We start from the raw sequence: 23,421 nt of genomic DNA, 5'->3' as shown, positions 1-23,421 counted from the left end.
TTTCATAACAGGCACAGATCTTCTTCCTTTTTTTTTTTTTTTATTAATTTTTGCAGAAAAAGATATCAAGAACTAATTGCCAAACATCAACACTCTTGTTTTATTTGGAAATATTTCTGTAAATGTAACTCTTGAATGCTGTTGCTCAAACAAAAAGCACTTCTTCCCCAAACCAACGAGATACCGGCTCTAAAATGGAAATAAGCCAGGCGTGATTACATCAGTTCTCCTGACTGGTGGATGGTGATGCTCTTTTTCCTTTCAGTTTCTCAGAGGGATTCCAAACCGCGTCGGCTGGGTGGGCGGATAATAGAAGCAGTAACTGTGGTGGGGTCTTCTCCTACTTACAATGTGTCCTGGCTGGTGTCTGGCTGTGGTGCAAGTCTGCCTCTTCTCTCCCTAAGGTAGGAGCAGTGTGATTCTTTCATATCCTGTAACAATCATTATGAATTCCCATGGAGCCCTTTATCATCTCAGAGGCTGTGCGGAGTAAGTCTGGTCCAGTGTAGAAATCCTTGTACTCCCTTTGGCATTTTCCTCTCTTTGTTCAGGCTCTGCTCAGATAGCTTCACTAAGATGTCCACAATGCACGTGAGATGCCTCTTCCCTAAGATGTCTGCAATGTTTTCAAGCTCCTAAATGGTGGACATAACTTGAACATGCATTGTAGGTGTCTTAATGAGGGTATCTGTCTCTGGTGTTGAGGTTCTGTTGTGTGATTGGCTGTCAGTTGCCTAACTAAAGGTGTTCCATATGCCCTGGGATATCACAGAATAGTGGGGATTGGAAGAGACCTCTGGAGATCATCTAGCCCACCCCTTGCTAAAGCAATTTCCCTGGGTTGCATAGCAAAGTGTCCAGGTGGATTTTGAATACCTCCAGGGAAGGAGACTGCACAGGCTCTCTGGACAGCCTCTGACATTGCTGTCACTCACACAGTAAAGAAGATCCAGTCTTTCCGTGTTCCAGTTTGTGCCTTGTCCTTACTGGGCACCACCAAAAAGAACCTGGCCTCATCCATGTAATACCCTTTATTTAGAAGCATTGATAAAATTCCTCCAAGCCTTCTCTTGTCCAGGCTGAACAGCCCCAGGACTCTCAGCTTTTCCTCAAAAGGGAGATGCCCCAGGCTCTTCACCATTTCTGTAGCTGTAAAATGCACAGTAGTCCCTAAAGTAAATACGAGCTACCAAGGATGTTGGGCTATAGAGAAACCTTAGCCCTTCATGGAGATCAAGGCGTTCTCTCCCAGTAACTCTGACACCAGTTGCCATGTTGAGCAATGTAGACCCTTCTTCTGTGCTTGTTTACTGGGATGGTTTCTGTTCTCAGAGTCCCCTAATACATTTGAGGCAGAAGCACAGGTTAAACAGATCAGAGAACAGCTTTCAAGGGCCAAACTGGCAAAGAATCCAACTTCTACAGGGCTTTTGTATTCTGCTGAGTTGGGAATGACCTGATGGGACCAGGGCCAATGCAAGGTAGAGACTGGAATGATGCAACCTCTAAACCTTCCACTGTGAGCAGTTGGTTCAGCTCAGTTAATTCACCCCAAAGTCAATGTTTAGATGTTGTCCTGAGGGGACATGGTTTAGTGGGGGTAGGTGAATGGTTGGGCTGGATGATCTTGGAGGTCTTTCCCAGCCTTGGTGATTCTGTGATTCTATGAACTAGCACAGCATAGAAAGGTTTGTCTTTGAAAAGTCTCACCTTGAAAAGCAGAGTGTAATCGCCAATGTCAGGTGTGTTATTTTGGCACAAACCACCAACGGTGAAGACAAGGATGAGAATGAAGGGAGATATCTGAGGTTTGTGTTTGAGTAAAGGTGCAATCGAGGGAGAAGGGATGTTTTTAATTCTGTGTGCAGCCTTCATGAGGCTGGCATTGGAATGCTATGTGCAGCACTGAGTGCATTTGTCAAAGGGCTTTAGAAGAACTGGGAAAGAAAGCCATAAGCATGATTATGGAACTGAGGAATATGCCTTGGAGGGAAAGGTGTAGGAGGCTCGATGTGTTCAGCTTATCAGAAAAGAGGATTAAGAGATAAATTGATTACAGTCCCTCTCATCAGGAAGAAGGGCTTAGTTCTGCATCTCAGAGGGAGGCGTAGGAGAAACTGAGGTGTGATGCTGACGCCAGGTAGATAGAAGATGGAAATGATCACAAGCTTTAAAAATGGGTGTGCTGCTCTTTGGGTATCTTCAAAACCAAACTGTTTTTTCTTTAACTGCTGTGTGGTGCTTTAATGCACCCTCCTGGGATCAGGAGGAGTATGATCTAAACGTGCTGTGCTCTAAACTGGCTGCTGCAGGTCAGACAGAAGACCCAGTGCTCCTTTGAGATACAGATTCGTGAAATTGGCTCTGCAGGATTTCGGCTGAGCTGGGAGACATGAGTTGTTCTCTGTGCTCGTAACCACACGGTGGCATCGTTGTACCACATGAAGTCCTTTTTTTCTTGGGTGGGAAAAAGAAAGGGAGAGAATTTTATTGGCGTGGTAGGAAATATTTTAAGTTATGGAAAATTAGGCTTTGGATGATTTCTAATATGAAATAGCAAACTCTGCTTGCAGTGAGCATCTCCTCTATGAAAACAGGCTGAGGGAGCTGGGCTTGTTCAGCCTGGAGAAGAGCGGGGTGACCTCATGGCAGCCTTCAGTACCTAAAGGGAGCCTACAGAGGGGAGGGGAATCAACTCTTTATAAGGGTAGATAACAGCAGGACAAGGGGAAATGGTTTGAAGTTGAGTGAGGGAAGATTTAGGTTGGATGCCAGGGAGAAGTTCTATACAGAGAGAATGGTGAGGTGCTGGAACAGCTGCCCAGAGAGGCTGTGGATGCCCCGTCCATCCCTGGAGGTGTTCAAGGCCAGGATGGGGCCCTGGGCAGCCTGGGCTGGTATGAAATGGGGAGGTTGGTGGCCCTGCCTGTGGTGGGGGGTTGGAGCTTCATGATCCTTGAGGTCCCTTCCAACCCAAACCATTCTGTGATTCTATGTCTTGAGGAAGGTTAAAGCAGGGAAGCTTCACATTATAGCTGCCCAGCTTGCATTAAAATGCTCCCATTTGGGGGCAGGAATCCCATGTGCTTGGTGCTGCCTGAGCTCTTTGTTCCATCACAATTATTAAAAAAAAAAAAAAAAAAAAAAAGAAGTTTCCATCACTTTCTGTTGTGATGTTTTCTGTTGCAAACTTTTCTGTTTGCAATGCCCACATCACTGAAGCACCCGCGTCTGTTAGATGAGTGACCATCCTCTCCGTGGGTCCTTCAGGAGTCCTTACATCCAGGCTCTCTCGAGTGGAGGCTCTGAACACTGGTGCCTTCACGTTGCCCTCTCTCACACAGAGGTGCAGTGCTCTGTGAGGGCTCTGAGGAGGACGGCCACCTCTACGTCTCCACAGAGGATGTGAGAGTCAGCATCACCATTCAGATGCTCCAGGTGTCATCTCCACCTCTTGGAGGGACCTTCTGCGTACGCCTGGGAAGCACAGTGATATCAGGTAAGGTACGGTGTGAGTACAGATCGTGGACTTGTCTTTGCTCTAAGGCAAATACAAAAGGGAAAGCATGGCAACCTGGCAGATCTTGAGGTACAAAGGATCTACAGCCAGTATTTTTCATTTCTCCTGCACTTGTCATGGCAAATTGCTAAGAGTGACCAAGTACCTGGTCCCTGTCCTGCCACCAAATTTTCCTCATGCTTCTGAGGACGTGGCACCATGGTGGTGGGTTGATGGTTGGACTGGATTGTCTCAGTGGTCTTTTCCAACCTTGGTGATTCTTTGATTCTATGATTTGTGAACACTGAGCCCTGGAAATGCTCAGGGAACAGGCTGACAAGTCAAACACACTGTGGTTGTTGCACCTTTGCATCTGATCATCTTCCAGACAGGAGTGAAGGATTATACGCAGGGCAGTATTTCTGGATGTGAGCTGTGGGATTGTTAATAATGAAATTACTTTTCTCCGTGTTGTTGCTTAAGGTACTTCTGCAGCAGGCTATCTCCCTGCTGCCTTGCTTTGAAGATCCCCCTTTAAAAAATTGTAATCCGTTTATCTGAGAATCCTTAGAGTTGTTAGGGCTCTTTCAAGGCCATCTGTCCCACTCCCTGCACTGAGCAGGGACACCCACAGCTCCACCAGTGCTCACAGCCCATCCAGCCTGACCTTGGCTGTCTGCAGGGATGGGGCACCACCGCCTCTCTGGGTAGCCTGTGCCTTTTTTTTTTTTTTTTTTTTTTTTAATGAATCATTTGAGTTCTATTATTTCTGTAGCATTGGATGCCCATGGGTACTTATGTCAGAAGAAATAAGATATAATTTGCTGTTTTTTGGAATTGAACTATCTAGTTTCATCTAGGAAGTTTCTGACCTGTCTCTTTTGAAGGAAAATGACACGCACCGTGAAATATCATGCCTTCCAAATATTTAGATTGCCAAGTATGAAAAGTATTACAGAATCACGTCCTTGTGTTCATGTGGAACTCCTATGTCCCAGTTTGTGCCCACTGCCCTTTGTTCTGTCACTGGACACCACTGAAAAGAGCCTGGCTTGACTCCCACGCTTGAGATATCGATAAGCATTGATAAGATCCCTCCTCAGTCTTTTCTTCAGGCTGAACAGCCTCAGGGCTCTCAAGCTCTCAATCTTTCCTCATGTAGGAGATGCTGCAGGCCCCTCATCATTTCTATATCCCTGACTTAGCTTTCTGGTGAAACAGGATCAACTGGAGAATGTTTGCTAGATTTTCTTAGTTATTTAATAATGGCATTTGGAATCCATTAAACTTTTCCCTGCTGATTTTTTTTTTCTCTTGCAGTTACAGAGGTTTAAACCATCACAACCTTGTATGAAAAATGAAAACATCTTTATTTTCTGTGAGCAGACAGATGTGCTCTCATAGGGATGACGATATCCACAGCTTTGTCTTTTGCAGATGTTTCCGTGCACATCTCCTCCCACCAGCTCCGCAGGCTTCTGCAAACCAACACAGACAGTTCTACAGCCCCATACTTCAACACTAGTGACTTCATTGTGACCAAAGACTCAGAGACTTGCTATGAAAGCATCTGGACTCTCACCTGGAGAACAAAAGCTGGGGACCTGCCCAATGTTATCAATGTACGGTCATTTCTTTTGGTAATGTCCATTTTGAACCCCATTTGTCGTCTTTTGTCATGGCCAATTCATTCTCTCAGTTTCCTTTTATGCAAGCACCTGTGGGAGATTAAGCAACAGCAGTTGCTTAATTGCAGATTAGATTGTGGTATAATTTCTGTACCAAAAATTTGCCTTTTCCAGGAATTTTTATTCACACTGGGTTAATGTCTGATTCTCTAAGGTCTCAGAGGGAGATCTGTTTCACTGTGTCCCATCCTGAGGTTGATCATATTAAATTCATAGAATCACTCAGGTTGGAAAAGACCTTAAAGATCATAGAGTCCAACCATGGAAGTTAAAGTTTTGCTTCAGGTAGAACGGTCTGCTTTGAATATAGCCACAGACTGAAATTCTTTCTCCCATGAGAAGAAATTTTATTCTGTTGTGTATTCGTATCCTACAAATGTGAATTTAGCTTCCAAGAAGCAATGGGGTCCTGTGCTCAGGGTGGGGTTGGGAAAATGTTGTGCAGACTTGGGAAATGAAGACTCAGATATGAAGACAGAAGCAATAGAAGCAGCTCAAGAACAGATTTCCAAGAGCTATTTCCCACCTTATAGCAGCTGTGTATAAGGGCTGTGGGAATGGTCATACATCACACTGGTTGGAAAAAAGCAAGAATCTGACATCCTTTTCTTCGCCAGGTCTCTGCTGAAAACCTCAGTGGTCTGAAGCCAGCTGTTTCCAGTCGTGTGGTTTATGATGGGGGTGTCTTTATTGGGCCAATATTTGGGGACATGCTTGCTACCTCCAATAACAAAACACAGGTGGGTTAACGCTGTGCCACATTTCCCACTGGTTCACCTGGATCCTGTAGGTCAGGAGTCTGGCTGGTTTTCAGGTACTCAGTACTGCTGCTAAATCGTTTCAGAGATCTGCTTTGTGATTCCCCATAAAGCAGTGGGTTCATGCTCTCTCTTCTGTGGAGCAATACCTTCCTTAGGAGCTATTGCAAGTGAGAAGAGTTTATTTCTTTGGAGGCAGTGCTCAGGGACTGACATCCCCTGGAATCCCACCCCTGCTGGGTCCTGTAGTGCTGCCATCATAGTTGGGACTGATGCTGTATTTATCTGCAGCATGCCAGCCTCTATGCTGTTGGGTAAAATGAACAGGATGCCTGGTATTAGTGTGTGGATTGGGCAGGTCCTTCAATCTCTGGATCTCAATTCTTGATTTGTAAGAAAAAGGGAGCAGGTAGAGCTTCTTGGCTGAACAGATCTGCTGAGCAGACAGATGTGCTGCAGGTAGATTCACACGGCTGCCTTCGCCTCCAGCAAAGACTGCAGGGTGCTGCAGTGAGAACTGTGCAAGGCTGGATGTGCTCAAAGCCCTGCTGCTGGGCTTCAGCAGCGCCTGCGGTTAGGTCATCCTCCTTTTTTAATTTCTTTTTTCTTGGAAGCTACTTTTTTTTGTTATTTGCAGGTAGTGGTGTACCCTCCTGGCACACACCTAATGCCTGTGAGAGAAAACAAGAGGGCTCTTCTATGTTCTGTGCTTTGCCACTTGAGTCTTCTGAGAGTGAAGCTGATGTTAGTTCTCAAAGTTACAGCCCAGCTGTCTTGATTTAGCACGCACTGTGAGGAAATAAAAATTGAGAGGTGCTTGCTGAGCAATCTGAGATTAGTTATAATTAGCACTACAAGGTGTTAAAAGCCTTGTTCCCAAAGTGGGATGGATAGAACTGGGGTATGGCAAGTGGGGTCTTCAGTGGGTGACTGGAAGAAGAGGAGCTGTGGGTTTCAGAGAGGTGAGATGGGCTGCTTCCAAAACCATGTGCTGCTTTACCTAAGATAAACCCTAGCAAGCCATGCAATGAAACTTGTGCCAGTGCTGAACAGCTGTGGTTTTAGAAAACACCACTTCAGAATAACCTTCTTCTCCATCTCCAGGTGGTGGTGGTGGTGAATGATGTCCCAGCAAACTGTTCTGGTTCCTGCTCTTTCCAGTTCAGCCAGGAAGCGACACCCTTAGTCAGTGATGTGGAGTATTCAGCAGGTAATGGGGCTTTGGGTCTGCACAAAGTGGGGAGGGGAGATGGCTATGGGAAAGGTCTGCCAAATGCTGATGTGTGTATTCTTTTGGAAACTTCTGTTTTTAGGGAAATTGTATTTCCAAATTCAGCACTTCTGATGAGTTCAAGTCTTAAAGTATGTAGCACTAACACAGTTTTGCAGAGGCAAGATATTAGAGGCTCAAAGGGAAGAGGAACAGCAATAAACTTGGTGCTAAAGGCAGCACCAAGTCTATTAGCACCTTTATTTTTAATAAAAATACACAAAAAGGAGTAGCTGGGCAAGGGCGTGCAGGAATAGGCATGATGGATGGCAATGAGAAGATCAACAGTGCTGTGGTTTCCAATATATGTTCATGAAGTTGATCGAAGCTCTTACCTGTTGCTTAGAAATAAATCCTGTGCATTGATGCTCCAAAATTAATGAGCTTATTTGATTATATTCCTTCAGATGACGGATTCCAGGCCACAGTAGTTATCAGGGGAGTTGGTTTCTCTGAGGAGAACACAACCTTGCAGGTACAGGTGAAGAACACAACTTGCTACATCATAATGTCAGATCAAACCAAAGTGGTCTGCGTGATGGAGAGGTTGCCACTTGGAGTCCACCAGCTGACATTACTAGTGAGGCCTTATGGCTTTGCACTCAATGCCAGCACAGGAGAAGGCATCTTCCTAAGAGTTGAGCCCAGGCTGGTTGCCATTGAACCTCCCAGAGCATCAGAAATTGGTAGGTCTGAATGTCAGATGAGCTCTGAGGGGATGTCTGCTTTCTGTGTCTTGCTTTTCACAACTTGTTTTTTTCTATCACGTTTCCTCTACCAAGGTCTTTGTCTGATAGAAGAAAACATAATACAGCTGGGGATACAGTGTGTACCACAAAGTACTGGGGTAAATTTCTTGCAAAAATGACATCTTTCTTGGGTTGTCTGTGAGGTCAAGCAACACATCCCCTAGCAGTTTTACTCATGAATAGTAAATTTAAGTTCAGGTATGTTCCTTCCATCAACTGAGAAGGGTACCGGAGTTTCATGGCTCATCTTCCTATATCTTTTTGATGTATTACAAGTGTCAGAATTCATCTGGCCTAGCTGTAAAACGGCTGAACTTACTTTCAAGCAGCTAGGAATATACCTAGAAATGGTATGATGTGTCATCTGTCAATAGAAGTTTACCCAGGTTTTGTTGGCAAACCTCTTAGCTCTGTTAGTGAGCCACTTTGAGTTTGTGTTAACACACATCACAGAGCAGGAGTATTGGTCATGCTGGTACCACGTGGCTTAGAAAGCTGAATTGTGCCATGTTTGGTCACTGTGGAGTAACTGGCAGAGTGGGACTGTTGTCTGTGAACATATTGGCTGACACATGGGACGGACTTGAAAGAATGTGCGAGTTCTTAAGGTGACAATTAAGACACCAGTCACCTCTCTTCTTGTTGGGGTGCATCCTTGTCCTTTTCTTTCCTATTTGTTTTCCCTAATGAACATCATATCAGGTTGAGAATCACTCTAATTCATATGAAGAACAAAGGAAAAAAACAAGGACAAGTTTTAGTGCTTAGTTCTTTCTTCTCATTTTCTTCCATGACAATATGACTCCTCTCCAAATTACAGTGATCTGTCACTCATTAAAAAGAAAGCAAGTATAATGCTATCTTACATTACATATGCCTTGAACGTTTATAATTGGAAAGAATTACAGCTTCCATCTGTGTTTTTAATTTCTTCCATTTAAAATACCTCTCTTCAATCTTATCGTAAAGTGCACATATGCAGTATTTCATTGCATATGGATATAAGTGTAGACATCAAAACTTAAGAGCATTAGTCTTGAAACAACACGCATGGAATCCGTACTCTAAATCTGAGTCTCCTTATCTGGCAACAATCACAGGAGCCAAGTGGCTTCAGTTTTGAGATACTCCTATTTCTGACTTAGTGTTGCTGGGGATGGCTTGGACTAGAGTTGTGCTAGGTGACCTTTCAAGGTCCCTTCAAATTCATACAATTCTATGAGGCTGGGAACATCTTGTATTTTGATGCATCAGATCGAGCTTGTCAAAATGTCATTGGTCCCAGTGGTGACCTCCTTGGGCAACCTGTTCCAGTGCCTTACCACCCTCTGGGGGAAAAACTTCCTCCTCATATCCAACCAAAACCTGCCCTGTCTCAGTTTAAAACCATTCCCCCTTGTTCCATCACCATCCACCCTCACACACAGCTGTTCCCCCTCCTGTTTATCCGCTCCCTTCAAGCACTGGAAGGCCACCATGAGGTCTCCCCGCAGCCTTCTCTACTCCAAGCTAAACAAGCACAGTTCCTTCAACCTTTCCTCACAGGAGCTGCTCCAGGCCTCTGAATGGAAGGAGCTTCCTGACAGAGTACCTGATTGCTGTTTACCAGCTCTGCTTCCAGTTAGGGAAATCCTAGGAGATACTTCCAGATTTCTCTGACGGTTTAGAGAGCCCTCTAACTTTCCTCCCAACTCTGCAAAGTCCCAACCTCTGCCAAGTTCCCATCTATGTGAAATTTCCTAATCTCACGCTTGAGGCTTTTCTGGCAGCAGGGTGCTTGGCAGCTTTTTGAACTGTGAAAGCACCTGCTGTGTCAAGCTCATTTTTTGTTCTTAGCGCTCCTTCCTTTCTTTCTGATTTCATTCTTGGGCTGGGTGTGAGATCACAGACCAGACCTTGCTGGCTTAAATAAGTATGTCATTAAAAGACAAACTGAGAAATAAACAGTTCTCTTGTGTATCGTGGACCACAATTCAAGTAATAGACAGGAAGGGTAAATAACAGAGAAGAAGGATCGTGGGTGAAAGAGGCAACTTAGGGCAAAACAAGGTGGAAGATGATCATCCCCAGATCAGACTCCCTTCTGTAGTCACCTAGTAATTAAGGATCTTCTGCATGATAAGGAGACTATTCCACATCTTTCATGTAATTAAAAATAATTGGTTTTGTAGGAGGACTGAGAGTGGCTCTCAGGGGCACTGGTCTGGAAGGGGTAGACCTGGTGTTGTTTGGATCTCAGCCTTGCCCAGTTTTGGAGGATACCAGAAGTTCAACACAAATTGAATGTAAAGTTCCCTCCCAGGTAAGAAACCACGTATTTTTGGGATACAGTCAGTTAAATGATAGCCTACAAGCCTTTTACATAGCCCTGGCCTAAGCAGATGGTAGTTCATCAGCCAAGTCCTGGCTGTGGGAAATTTGAGCCCAGACTCCACCTACAGTTTAGACCAGCCTAATTAACAACAGTGTTTGATTTATGAAACTGAGTGGAGCAATCAGAAACACCAACAGATTGCAAGTCTAATGCATGTACAAATTTGGGAACGCCGTGTGCCTGACTTACTGGGTGTGGGAGATACACGAACATAGGAAATAATTATTTTTCTTTTATTGGTTCAGTCTTTTTCCTGATGCTTTCTTTGCTTCTGTTTCCAGGGGGCAGAAGATGCTGCTGTCCATGTGACACTAGTTTCTGGGTACCAATCAACAGCATTCACCAACTTGTTCCAGTATGACCCTTCCTTAAACCCTGCAGTTGTATCACTGAGCAGAAACAGAAGTGGCTTAGCAGGTGAAAAGTGTTTATAGATGTGTCAGGCATCATCTGCAGCCCTGTTGTTATTGCCAGTGCTGGCTGGATGGAGGCGATTGAGGTGTAGGGAGTTTAGTGGTACTAAGCTCTTCCCTGTTGGTTTTTTCTAACTTGTTGCCCATATGTCCTCTGCAAGTTCTGGTCACTCCTGCCTGCTTTGTATTTTTTCTCTAGCTTACATAAGACTATAGAATCATGAGTGTTGGAAGTAGACCCTTAAAGGCCATCTGGTTCCACTCCCTGTAGGGATACCTACAGCTCCAACAGGTGCTCAGAGCCCCATCCAGCCTGGGATAATGAGTTGCTTGCCTTAGTTTAATATGCGTCATGTTCTCAGTGCTAAGTGTGCTATGATGCTCTTCCAAAGTTATATTTCTCTGGCTTTGCTCTGGAATGGCCCCACTCATCCATTCTTGGTACCAGGTTCAGCAATGGCTAGATAAATGGGTGCTAGAGAATGTACTTCTCCAGGACCCTAACAAGTGGGCCGTAGTCAGAGGGTGATGCCTCTTTCTTCCTGACTCGTTCCATAGACTCTTGCTTTAATAGCTTCAAATTGAGTTTAAAATGACAGCAACAAGACAGAGGTGCTGATTACTAGATTTAAATACTCTCTTTAAGACACAAACCATCACCAGCTCAGCTGCCACCTTTAGAGTTGACTGAAATGATCTTGGACCAAGCATCCCCCAAACTGAAATCCTTTTGCCTTCTTCCAGGGCTTTTTGTAGGTGTATTTAGCTTTCTGTGCCCTGACAATTAGCACAGAACTGGTTAACAGGAAAAAAAACACCGAGTTAGGAAATGGAACCTCTATTTTCCTGTTGGCACCTGGGGGTTGGACTCAATGATCTCGAGAGGTCCCTTCCAACCCCTACAATTCTGTGATTTGAAGCTGTTTCTTTATTTCTTTCACAGCTTCTGTAGACACTGCAAAGTCTCCTGTCAGGCAGAACCTGTTTTATTACCAATGGATTGAGCAGTAGGCTTCCCACCATGGCTAGAGATGTGGGATCCTACTATTCTAATATTATACATCAATCATACACAGACCAATCTTTTCTGTACTTTGCCCGTCCAGGGAGGCGTGCTGCAATCTAGGGTTTGATTCTCAGTGCTGTCAAAAGAGAAATGAGCAGGAGTTTGGCCACAGTCTTCCTTCTTTGTGCTGGCTAAGGCAAGTCTGTGGTCTGGGACTCAGGGACATCCAGGCCTGGTTTCTAATAGCGTGAGGCTGAAGAACCCAACCTGACCTCAGCTGTTCTCTCCTCTCCCTTTGTAGGAAAAACAGTAAGAGCCATAGGATGGTTTGGATTGGAAGGGACTTTCAAGATCATCTAGTTCCAATTCTCTGCTATAGGCAGGGATACCTCCCTCTGGGAAACTAAGAAGAGAACAGAAATATTGTGGGGTTTTTTTTTGTTGTTTTGTTTTTTTTAAATGTGTCCCACTTCCATTCCTACAAGGCTACACTCTGAAGTTTCTTTTTCCAATTTCTTAATGCATATCTTAACAAAGCTCCTTCCAGCTCAGAGAGTTGGCATGGATGCAGGGGGCGAGACAGCTGTGATGGCAACAAGACGCAGTGCCTGCTGCACACCTGACATTTCTATCCCTTTCCCCAATGCCCTTGTCATTTCCTATTACTTCAGAATGCATAAGTAAGAGAAAACGTCCTTTATCATCTGAATATTATTCAGATACGATAGCACCAAGGGGAGATTGTTCTAGCCGTGGGCAGCCCAGGTGCAAGGAACTCCTTAATGTTATAGTGTCTCCTGAACGATGCTGGGACTCGGTTCAATCTTCTATTCAGAACCTCCACAGCTTCAGCTTTTAATATAATTTTCCTCCTATATAATAAAAAGAATAAATAAATTACACCGATGCCTTCCAGGCATCTAGGATTTAGCTGACAATTGACCAAGAGTCCAAAGAGTTCATGTTATTAATATATTCAGCTTCACAGGCTTTCAAACTTTGACTCTGTGCATGCTGAATGGAAGAGCGCTCCTTTCCATGACTTCTCAGAGGAGCTTTTCTCCTGCTTTGTGGAAAGGAGAGGATTCTCTGAGGCTGCAGTGATCGTGCCTGCTGGGGAGGCTGTGTTAGAGCCAAGTGGTCTCAGTCTGTGCTTGGTAGTCAAAATTGCTACTCGGATCTGAAGCTTTAGGATGAATTAACCTACAAAAGTTCTTTTTATGCTCTCCCTTTGTCTTAATAAAGCAGCTTATCCATCCCTGTGTGGCTGGGATAACCGTGTGACATGTGGCATGGTCAACTTCTTATGTCAAGTGAGCTCAGGGAGGAAGAGGAATGGGTGAAAATGGGGCTGCTCTGAGAGAGCTGACCCTGGGTAGATATTCTGTGTGTAGATGAGCATGTCAGGCTACCTGCTGGTGTGCATGGTAAGGAGATTTTAGCATCCTCTGTCTGAATTCAGGATTGTCTGTAGGGAGTTAGGCTGGAAGACCCCTTCTGTCCTGTGTGTGCTTGCTTCTGTGGAGTTGAATCCATGTCTTCCGGAGGTGAGAAAGGGATGTGATTCATCTCCTGAACACATCTCTAACCAGCCTGTGCTCATTATGTGGTCAGTGAAGAGAAATTGGCAGTTTTGTGGTAGGATTCACTACTGCTCCTTTGGAAATCTTCCTTAAAAGAAGGTGAGTTATGCCACAAAGACTCTGTTTCTCCTCGCTGATGAGAAAGCTATCTCAGAGCCTTTATTTGGACTGATACGTGCCAGCCTAAATTTTTAAGCTATTTCAGGAGGAATTTGTGTTACAAAATTCCCTTCCCCACAGTCCTTGTCCTTTTCTATTACTACAGAAAAAAACAAGGCAAAATGACCTCTATCTTCAGTATAATTCATCTCACAACAGAACTTAAACTGGGGAGACTGACCTGTTTCCTGCAAACAAGGTGCTATGGAGCGTGCACGGACATCTGATTTTAGGCCCCTAAGGAAATTTTCAGTTAGTTGTAGGAGATTCCATTGAAGTTTAGATACTCTCATAGTGCTGAAAAGAGTGGTCTGAATCTTTGCAGGGATTTTGGAACAATCCCTCACTCAGCTCCAGTCTATGAGCTGCAGAAAGTCTGGATTTGGCTCTAGCAAGGTGTGGATGTTTAGGATATCTGTATTGAGGGCATGGATCTTACCTTAAATATCTATCAATAGATATTTAGGCTTTAGGTGAATATAGCCAAGTTCACACTATTAATATCTGATGATCTTATTGAGAAAGCAAAGGAATTAATAGAACACGAAGACTGCAGTCTTCCAGTTTCTGGGTTTTGGCTGATGGACATGACTGCACCTAATGGTTTTATGCGCTAAACTAACCATTGCTACTGAAATAATTTCATCATTTCTCCCATTTGCAGGGGGTCAGGAGCTTCAGATTGGAATATCCTCATTTGCGAACTACCGAGGGTCAGATATCAAGGTCCAAATTGGGGGCGTGTGGGCACAGATCCAGGTGCAGATGGACAGTGGTCTTAATGTGACGCTTCCAGCCTTGGCTGTGGGATGGTACAACGTTTCTGTTATCATCAATGGCGTTGCTATTGCTTCAAACAGGTGTGTGAATGTGCACATTTCCCTTAAGATATAAAGTTTCTTCTCCATCCTGTTTGGTATCTTAGGGCTCATTTGAAGAGGGAAAGCAAAGCTACACCCCTGTCTGAGTGCCTTTTTGGAGGTTATACCTGGTTTTTCCTCAGTCTACTTCCCAAGGGAGGAGCAGGGAAAGAAAGGCAGCTGGGATCTTTGGAGCTCTTGCATCTGTTGACATGGCTATGCTGGGATCTGTTTAGCAGAAAACTCCACGTTCTGGTTGGTTCTGATAGGCAGTTCACTGTGCTGTATGAACTGCGCTTGGCCCACAGGTTGCCATGAGACAATATTCATAATAGAATCATAAAATGCTTTGGGTTGGAAGAGATCACCCAGTTCTAACCCCCTGCTATTGGCAGGGACACCTCCCTCTGGACCAGGTTCCTCACAGCCCCGTTCAGCCTGGCTTCCAGGGAGGGGGCATCCACAGCTTCACTGGGCAACCAGTTCCAGTGTGTCACCACCCTCACAGTAATGGGTTTCTTGCTAATATCTAGTCTAAATCTGCCCTCTTCCAGTTTAAGAAATCAAAGATGTTCCAGAAAGAAAGCAAAACCCCCAAACCTTCTGTGTTGCTTGTTTTGCAGGGTTGAGCCATTAATCCACTACATCTCGGAGGTCTTCAGCATCGAGCCGTGTTGCGGCTCTTTCCTGGGTAAATAAAGGCAGTACATCTGCAGCCACTTACGGAGGTTAAAGGGGTCAAGGGCACAGTTTCCCTGCAGGGCTGGAAAGGGCGTCCCGTTTCACATCAGTTTAAATGAGGGTGTCTTAAATCTGTGACTCTTTATTATGCAGACATCAGACTGCAGCAGCCTGGGAACGTGGGATTTCAGCGAGCATCCCTCGATCTGGTTGGCTGGCTCAGGGGTCCCTGTGCTTTGGGTTTGATTTCCCCAAGTCTTTGCATGTTCCCTTTGGGGAAACAAAGCACACCCACACCTGACTCATGCATGCTGTAACTTTCAGTCATTACGCCTCCATCTTTCATGACTTTATGCATGGAAGTTAATTGGATGGTAGGGCGCAATCCTGGTTTCAAGCAAGCACTCTTTTCAGTCTATCCCAAAAGAGATACCTATTTTCCTGAACTTGAACACACAAAAAAGCCTTTTTCAGTGTTAACTTTAGTCAAAAATGAAATATTGATTAATCCTATTCCATACTTTAACACTGGAAATCATTTAACTGTGTTTCAGAGCAAATTATCACTGAAGTAAACACAAAAATTTCACTCAAGATCTCGAAGCACAGATTTTGGGTTATCCTATTTTGTCGTTTGCCTGCGGGGTGGAGGAGAGTTGAATCCATTTGGTGAATATTACATGGACCCTTTGGAGCTCGTGTAGAGAAGACAGAAATTTCTGTGAGGTGACTTCAGGTCCTCCCCAGATTCCATTCCCAGCCTTTAAAGAAAAGAGATTAGTTTGAGCTTAGAGGGCAAGGGCTGTTACTTCTGAAGAGTTAACTGCGTTAAGAAAAAAAGTATTGCACCCTTCTTTTCATTTTTAGGGGGTACATTGGAAGGTAACCACTGGTTAACTCTTGGCTGCAGTTTTGTGAAGGGCTTAAGCAGGCAGGGCACTGAGAGGCTAACTAAACGGAGATGGAGAGATGTTTCAGCTGGCTTTGTGAGGCTGCTGTGGGCTTAGAGGTGTGGAATTAACTTAGGAATGCTGAAGGTTTTGCATCTTTCTCATCACTTCCTAAAAAATCCGGATTGCTACTTGAGTGCTGTTCTTATCCTCAGCACACAGACAGTTCACAGTCATTCATTCCCTTCTTGCACTTAATATTCTTTTTTTTGTTTTCTGTTTTTTCTCTCCTAAGGTGGAACGCTGCTCACAATCTCAGGGCTGGGCTTTAGCCAAAATCGGTCCCTGGTTTCTGTTTCAGTAAATGAACAAACCTGTCTGGTTACCCGCTTGGCAGAAGAGACCATTTGGTGTCTGACCCCGCCAGCTGCTGATTTCTCTAATGAAGTTTCTCAAGATGTCCCTGTCAGAGTAAATATACTCATTAGCAATAGCTCATTTCAAAATGTTCCTGCTGCAAAAAGCATCACCTTTAATTACCAAAGAGCTTTGACACCTCTGGTTACCACAGTTGAACTGGAAATTTTGGAGAGTAGCCTGTTCTTGAGCATCCAGGGGGTAAACATCACTGGATCTGTGGCTAAGCTGGGAGACAGCGAGTGTGAGCTTGAGCTGCGACGTGGCAATGAGTCTGCAATGTTTTATGAATGCTCTTTACCACTGAGCAACCTGGAACCTGGGATATACCCTATCCAGGTTATCCAGAGACAGCTTGGGTATTCTCATGTGACAGCAAGGCTGCAGACCATCACAGTAACTCCACGGATAACCTCCATATTCCCATCAGAAGGGTCTGTTTGTGGTGGGATGTTACTTACTATATCAGGGATTGCTTTAAGATCCAGAAGAGAGCTGGGACAGGTCAGCCTGGATGGTAATTATTCCTGTGAGCTCCAGAGCTCTGACAACAATAGCATTAAGTGCATGGTCCTTTCAGGGACACACCTTTTGCCTTACCAGTGGTGGGCTGAGGTGTCTTGGGCTCTTAATGTCACGGTGACTGTCAATGGAATCAGCAGTGTCTGCCTTGGGGATTGTACGCTCCACCTTCACGAGCAGTCAACTCCCCTTGTAGATGCGGTGACCTGGGAGACCAGTGGGATGTACACCGATGTGACCATCAAAGGGCAGAGACTGGAGTGGCCAGATGACAGCCCTGTGGTGCACGTGAATGACCAGGCTGTCTGCGAGGTCACTTTCTGGAATGAGACCAGCATCAGGTGCCAGATGGACTGCATTGCCCCAGGGGAGCATAACATCTCTATATCCAACAGAAGAAGTGGTCAAGCTTGCTTCAGAAATACATCCAGTGTTCTCACCATCACGCCTCAAGTCCACCAGTTTTACCCCCAAAACTTCAGTACCAATGGTGGAGGCCTGCTCACTTTTGCAGGTGCAGCACTGAAAGGAAAGAGCAGGACATCTGTTCTCATTGGTCAGCAACCATGCCTCATCCTCAATGTCACCTGTATAGCCATCCAGTGCACGGTGCCCCCAGGCAATGGCGCTAGGGCACTGAGGTTGACAGTAGATGGCATCTCCTATGATATTGGAGAAGTTAGTTACAGTGAGGAGTCTACACCAGCTTTCCTTTCATTTGTTGTGACTGGCCTCCTATTAACAATAAATATGTCACAGGTCATGGAGATGGATGCCATCCATGTATTTGTTGGAGACTCTGCTTGTAGGGGTGTCACCATCACTCACTCGGAGCTGCAGTGCTCTCCTCCTCTGCTCCCTGCTGGTGAATACCCTGTGGTGGGCCTGCATGTCCCCAAAGGCTGGGCTTCCTCCAACCTGACCTTCATCTCTCAGCTGATGGTGACAGCTGTGCGTTGCAACTGGGGTGAGTCACAAATGGTTCTTCCTCCAAGAGGTGCTGTGTGATGGATTATTGGTGGTGATGGATGTGATTATTTTTACTTTTTTTTGCATGACAGCAAAAGTTTTGATTTGATAGAACTGTTCCTGTTGATTGGTAGCTACTGGGCTATGTCTTACATCTCATTTTCTGTTCTTCTCCAAGGTGGCTTGAATGGAGGAGTGGTTCACCTGCATGGAACTGGATTTTCCCCAGGGCAGACTTTGGTCACCATCTGTGGCAGCCCCTGTGAAATGCTGGGCAATGAAACGACAACGAGCCTTAGCTGCCTTGCACCACGCTTACAAGGTCAGCTTAGACATAAAATCTGGCTTTGTGTTAAAAATACTCCCTAAAACCATATTTTGACCCAAAAGGGAGTGTGGTTGCAGTGTACGTTATCCTGTGGGAAAAGAAAGTAGAATCAGCTCTGGAGAGAAGTGAGGAACCAACATAAGCTTCTGTTTTTTGAGTTTGTTCTGAAGTCTGTTGGTGTTAGGGATGTTTTTGCATCTGTGGCCCTGGGCTTTGGATCCATTTGTGGCCCGAGCTGCCACACATGCTTCATGGCTGTGTGTGAGGTGTGAAGTGACAGCAGTTCTTTATGGCCCAGAACCAAAAGGGTTGGAACTTGATGATCCTTGAGGTCCCTTCCAACCAAAGCCGCTCTGTGATTCAAGCTACCTTAAATGTCTTTTCTGTGGCTTTTGGCTATATGATGGGACAGCTTCAGTGGGATATGAGTTTGGTGGAACAAGGTGAATGTCTGGAAGTGTGAATGATACACTGTGGCCAATTCATACCTTTGGAAAGCCGGAGTTGAGGATTTGAATTCCTTGAGAGCAACATGAGATCATCCCTCAGGTAGAGCATCCTATTTAACAGGAGAGAGGCAGCGCAATAGGGAATGTTGCCAGTTCTGTCTCTCTCAAAGAGAAATAACTGCCTCAGTTTTGGAGAAAACTCTTCCAAACGGGCACATGCTTGAACAAGGCGTATTTCCTCGCTCTGGCAGCACGTTACTAAGCTCCTAATGCTGGCAAGAGGCAGTATTTAAGATTTTTAAATCCCATCATGATATATAAACTCTGATTTTTGAGTGGTGCTATCTGGAGGCTGGAGTTGGACTCAACGATCCACATGGGTCCTTTCTAACTTGGGATATTCTATGATCCTGTGCTTCTATGTATTCAGTTCCCTAAGCACTATGTATAGAGTGACTACCTTGGTGCTGCAGCATTGCAGTAGTGGTGGAACAGATCTTAGCAGCTCCATAGATTTGATGCTGGGAGGAAAATCTGGAGATCTACAGAAATCCTTGTGATTCTGTGGCTGTCCAAATGACCAGAGATCTCATGTGGGGACCTGGAAGAAAAGTGGCTTTGAAGGTTTCCATGAGGTTAGATTGCCAAGGTTCTCCTCAAAGGTGTGAAGACTCCATCCTTGGGAACAGTCAGAAGTTGACTTGATCAGCTGCTGAGAAACTTAAGTGAACAACGTGAAATTCAGCATTGCTGTGGGCAGGGGTTGGGGTGAGAGGTGTCCTAAAATCTCTTTCATAGAATCACTGAATTGTTAAGGTTGGAAAAGACCACTAAGATAATCTAGTCCAACTGTCAACGCATCACCATCGTGTCACCCTCAGTTATTATGAAATCCAGAAGTTTCTCTTGTCTTTCAGAATTGTTTACTTTGCTGATCCCTGGGAAATACCATTATATATTAAAAAAGAAAGAAAAAAAAGAAAAAGATGTTAAGCTGTGGAGAATCCCAAACCAAAGCTAAGACAATCAACAGGGATCCGTGTATAGTTCATAAGCTGGAGTGCAAACAGCATGAAAAAAAAAACAAAGCTGAACAATATAAAAAAAAACCAGCATATAAAACAAGGCATTTTAGGCATTGCAGGAAGAACAGCAGAACCAAAATGTAGTCAAACTGATCCTAACTGTAAAAGCATTAATAACTGTGTTCAAAATTCACTGGGGGATAAGGCGGCAGAGGGGGGAGCCTGGGGAAATCCATCTTGCAGGCAGCTCTGCAGTTCTTTTTCCCAACACGAGATGTCAGCAAGTGAATGCTGATTGCTGCCCACTTGCTGGCTGAGGTTTTTGGATGAGAAGATGCAAAGGGAGTGATACCTCCCCAAGCAAAGGGACACATGTTTAGGTCCGCTTAGAAGTCACCCCCCCTCTGTCACCTGCTGTGGTTTTTGCACTTTACTCATCTCAGCAGCTGAGTTACTAAATTATTTTCTGTAATGTATGTCAATGCACTTACAGGATTTTTTTCTCCCAGTTAAAAAAAGTCCTTTGTGGGTTTACTAGGCTATTTGCAGTCACTGAGAGATGTATGTAGGCTGTGTGCATGTGGCTGCACATTTATTTATAACATTAGTGTTGTTTAGTGTTGCTTTCTAGGCTACCTTCCCCCTAATATTTTGTGTCTTACATCCCCAACAGTTTAGGGTATTACGTGCAGTCTCATCACATTCTTTACCTGCTGCCATGTGCATGGAGGAGTTTGCCACTTGCAGCTCTCACATCCTTTCTTTTGTAGCTTCCTCCATGTGAAAGAGGTGGCAAAGGGATTCCTATGGATGTGAGCCATGAAGAGGAGCACAGGGAGTGGTCCTGGGCTTATAAGGTCCCTTCAGTGCAGGGGCTGCTGCAGCCAGGTGTGAAGCTTAGTTGCCATTTCCCAGCTCTTCACTTAGCCCAGGGGATGCTAAATGAGAGATCGAGCTGTGTTTCTCCTGTTGGAACACATCATGAAGTGGAAATGCCTTCCCTGCATAGCTTGGGGATGTCAGGGAAGCTCTCTTCCCTTCTTAGTGGTGGAGCGTGTTGTGTTCAACCTGTCCACGACGAGATATGTTCATGTGGGAGTCCTTAGCTGGTCCATCTGGCTTTCTTATATGGTCAAACCCTCTGCAGATGGGCAATGGGACTTTTTTTCCCCATTAAACAGATGTTTTTCTAAGGTGTGAGGAACCACTGGTCATCCATGAGTCTGTCTCATGGGGTCTTCCCTTAAGAAAAGGGCTTGTAGAGAGTTTTTGGGTTGACCATTGGTACAACCTGGGCGTAGGAAGTACTTCAGTGTGCTTCATTCAGAGCACAAGAAGTAAGAATGCAAGCCCAGGCTTTTTTATGTAGGATCCTTGTGAGCAAATCTCTGACCTGCCAATAGTCATGTCACACTGGTAGAAGTGGATGCTTAGAGAAGATGGTTTAGATTAAAAACTAGGAATGAATGAAATGAGGCTGGTTTAAAAGGAAGAGAGACGTGGCTTATTGGAGCTCCTTGTTTGGAGCAGAAGGAATGAGGGGAAGTAGCTTTGGATGCAGCAATGAAGTGTACCAAGGGGATCCATTGAGTAGGACCACAGGGAATATAATGAGGGAAATGGGGAGATTTGCACATATAGGTGCAGAGGGCCTGAAGAGGAAGTGCTGTAGCAATTGAAATGTGAGTAGAGGCAAGGGTCTCTCACGTTTATTGAAGATATCAAACCAAAGCGTCCAAATGGTGCCTTCTGCCCTTCAAATCTGGAAATGAAATTAAGAAAGGGGGGCGGGGGTTGGGGGAAGCATATTGATTACATGGCAAGAGTGTTCTGACAGTGAGATCTATCAGGCAGTGGAATAGATGCTTGCCAAGTCACCTCTTGGGACTTCTGAAACCCGGCTGTGCAAAATGAATGTCTCGTAGGGAGCAATTCTTCATAGGGAGAGGCTGGACTTGATGACCTTAGAAGGTCTCTCTTTTTCCTCTCCCTTTCCTTTTGCCTTTATTTTCACTTTTTATTTCTTTCATTCGTAACCTGCTTTTTCTCTCTGCTGAGTGGAAGTTAACGTTGCGCTCTGCTGCCAGCTATGAGAGCGGTGCATAGATGTGTGGTTTGGCACCGGGACTCTTTGGGCAGTTGTTCAATCAATCTGCAGCTGCCCTTGGATCTCCTGTGGGGTTTAGCCTCATCACATGTCCAACAGTTGTTATTAAACAGCGACCCAGAACAAAGCCCTGGTGCTGAACAGCCCAGGATCCTGGCTTAAGCCAGAGCATCCTTCAAAGAGAGGGCTGGGGGCAGCCGGTCCTTAACCCATCCCTGACACACAGAGTTTTGGCTGCCATCATGTCTGACCTCAGAAAAGATGCTCTGATGGGATGAATGCATTAATCTTGGTGATGGGATTGTGTAACATGTGATCAGTGGGTTCTGTATTTACAGGATAGATAAAGCATAAAGAAGCTTTATTCTGGGATTCAGACACTTACGAATTAAGCAGGGAGAGGCATCCTGGAATGAGTAGACTATGCACTTCCAGGATATGCTAAGTGTGTTACCATCTTGAATTGGTATTTATTTATTTCTCTTGTTGCAGGAGAGAATGGCAGCTTTCTGCTACCAAGGGTTATTTGCATTTAGTGGTCAGAGGAAGACTTCTTCCTAATTGGGAAGGGTAATGTGGAAATATCAGAACCTCGTAAATCCTCAAGGAAGGGATGAGAAATGGACACAAGTAGTGGTATCAACATCCAATGGACGGAAGCAGTAGTGTATGGAAATGAAGTCCCTTTCTAGGTTGTTCTAGGTGTGTTTAAGGAGTGTACGTCCTTTATTATTGCCGTTGTTGGTTAGACATCAAATCCAGTTGTATCATCTCCACGACCACATCTGGTTGTGTCACAGCCTTTCCTACCGCTAGTAAGGCAGAACGAGCCTTACCCTCTTACAGAATGAGAAGGAATTCCTTTAATGAATTTGTTTTACTGCAGATAAAAATACTGCAAAGGCGAGTTAATTGCAGCATTTAGTCCTTCAGATAGTCTGATAGTCATTTGCCAAAACACAGGTGCAGGTAGGACTGTTTGAAATACACCTGGCAATGGCAGCCAGGCCTTCAAGAAAGCATGAGGCTTCTTTGGGAACTTATAGACTTAGACTTAGCAGTCTTATAGACTGCTCAGCTGTCTCTAGGCATAGTTTCTGGACAATAAAAGTAGCAATATAGGCATGATATCACCACTCCTTTAGGATTCTCTGCCTGTTAGCTCTGTCTCTTGTTCCTGAGATCTTTGAGGAAGGGGTCTTTTTTGGTTGCGAGAACTATCAGTGCAAATTTTGTGAAGATGCAGGCAATCTTTTTCTTATTATTCCAAATAATGGTTCATATTTTTGAAAGTTTTTTTGTGGGTTTTTTTTTTTTTTTTTTTTCCCTTCTAGATTTTGCAATAGGAAAACTTAATTTCTGGTCACATCTTTTTCCTTAAATCCATTTCAAAGCAAAGCAGCCGCTCCCATCACACCTCTTAGCATACCCATGGTGCTAAACTGGTCCCCCCATTCACCCAAGTGCCCTAGAAGTCCTCCAGGCTGTACAACAGTCACTAAATCTGCGTCTGGATTTCAGATCTTTCAATCCCAGAGATGTGGATCCTTGTCATACAACGGGAGTTATGTTCAGGCACACCGCGTGAAACAGGGAGCTGCTGGGAAGCAGTTCGCCCCCAGAAAGATGTACCAAACCGGAGGCTGGGATGCACGAGGGGAAGCAGTGACACAT

General features: G+C 44.8%; 1 protein-coding gene across 1 annotated transcript in view; it reads left to right on the top strand.

The window, feature by feature from the left end:
- The first annotated feature begins 455 nt into the window (after nt 1-455).
- LOC122186646 (fibrocystin-like) overlaps nt 456-23,421 on the top strand; it is a 29,453-nt gene continuing 6,487 nt past the window's right edge. Inside the window, exons 1-13 of the mRNA XM_042883476.1 lie at nt 456-489; nt 940-1,021; nt 3,345-3,499; nt 4,937-5,121; nt 5,805-5,927; nt 7,050-7,155; nt 7,623-7,901; nt 10,136-10,266; nt 10,620-10,755; nt 14,164-14,359; nt 14,983-15,050; nt 16,226-17,836; nt 18,017-18,160. Of these exons, the coding sequence (XP_042739410.1) occupies nt 456-489; nt 940-1,021; nt 3,345-3,499; nt 4,937-5,121; nt 5,805-5,927; nt 7,050-7,155; nt 7,623-7,901; nt 10,136-10,266; nt 10,620-10,755; nt 14,164-14,359; nt 14,983-15,050; nt 16,226-17,836; nt 18,017-18,160 (3,250 nt within the window). The remainder of the gene's footprint in view (nt 490-939; nt 1,022-3,344; nt 3,500-4,936; nt 5,122-5,804; nt 5,928-7,049; nt 7,156-7,622; nt 7,902-10,135; nt 10,267-10,619; nt 10,756-14,163; nt 14,360-14,982; nt 15,051-16,225; nt 17,837-18,016; nt 18,161-23,421) is intronic.

This window comes from Lagopus leucura, unplaced genomic scaffold (genome assembly GCF_019238085.1).
Source record: "Lagopus leucura isolate 7727_CA_CO unplaced genomic scaffold, USGS_WTPT01 Super-Scaffold_100038, whole genome shotgun sequence".
Classification (NCBI taxonomy): Eukaryota; Metazoa; Chordata; class Aves; order Galliformes; family Phasianidae; genus Lagopus; species Lagopus leucura.
The sequence above is the reverse complement of the archived record's forward strand: the minus strand, read 5'-3'. Positions and strand labels throughout refer to the sequence as shown.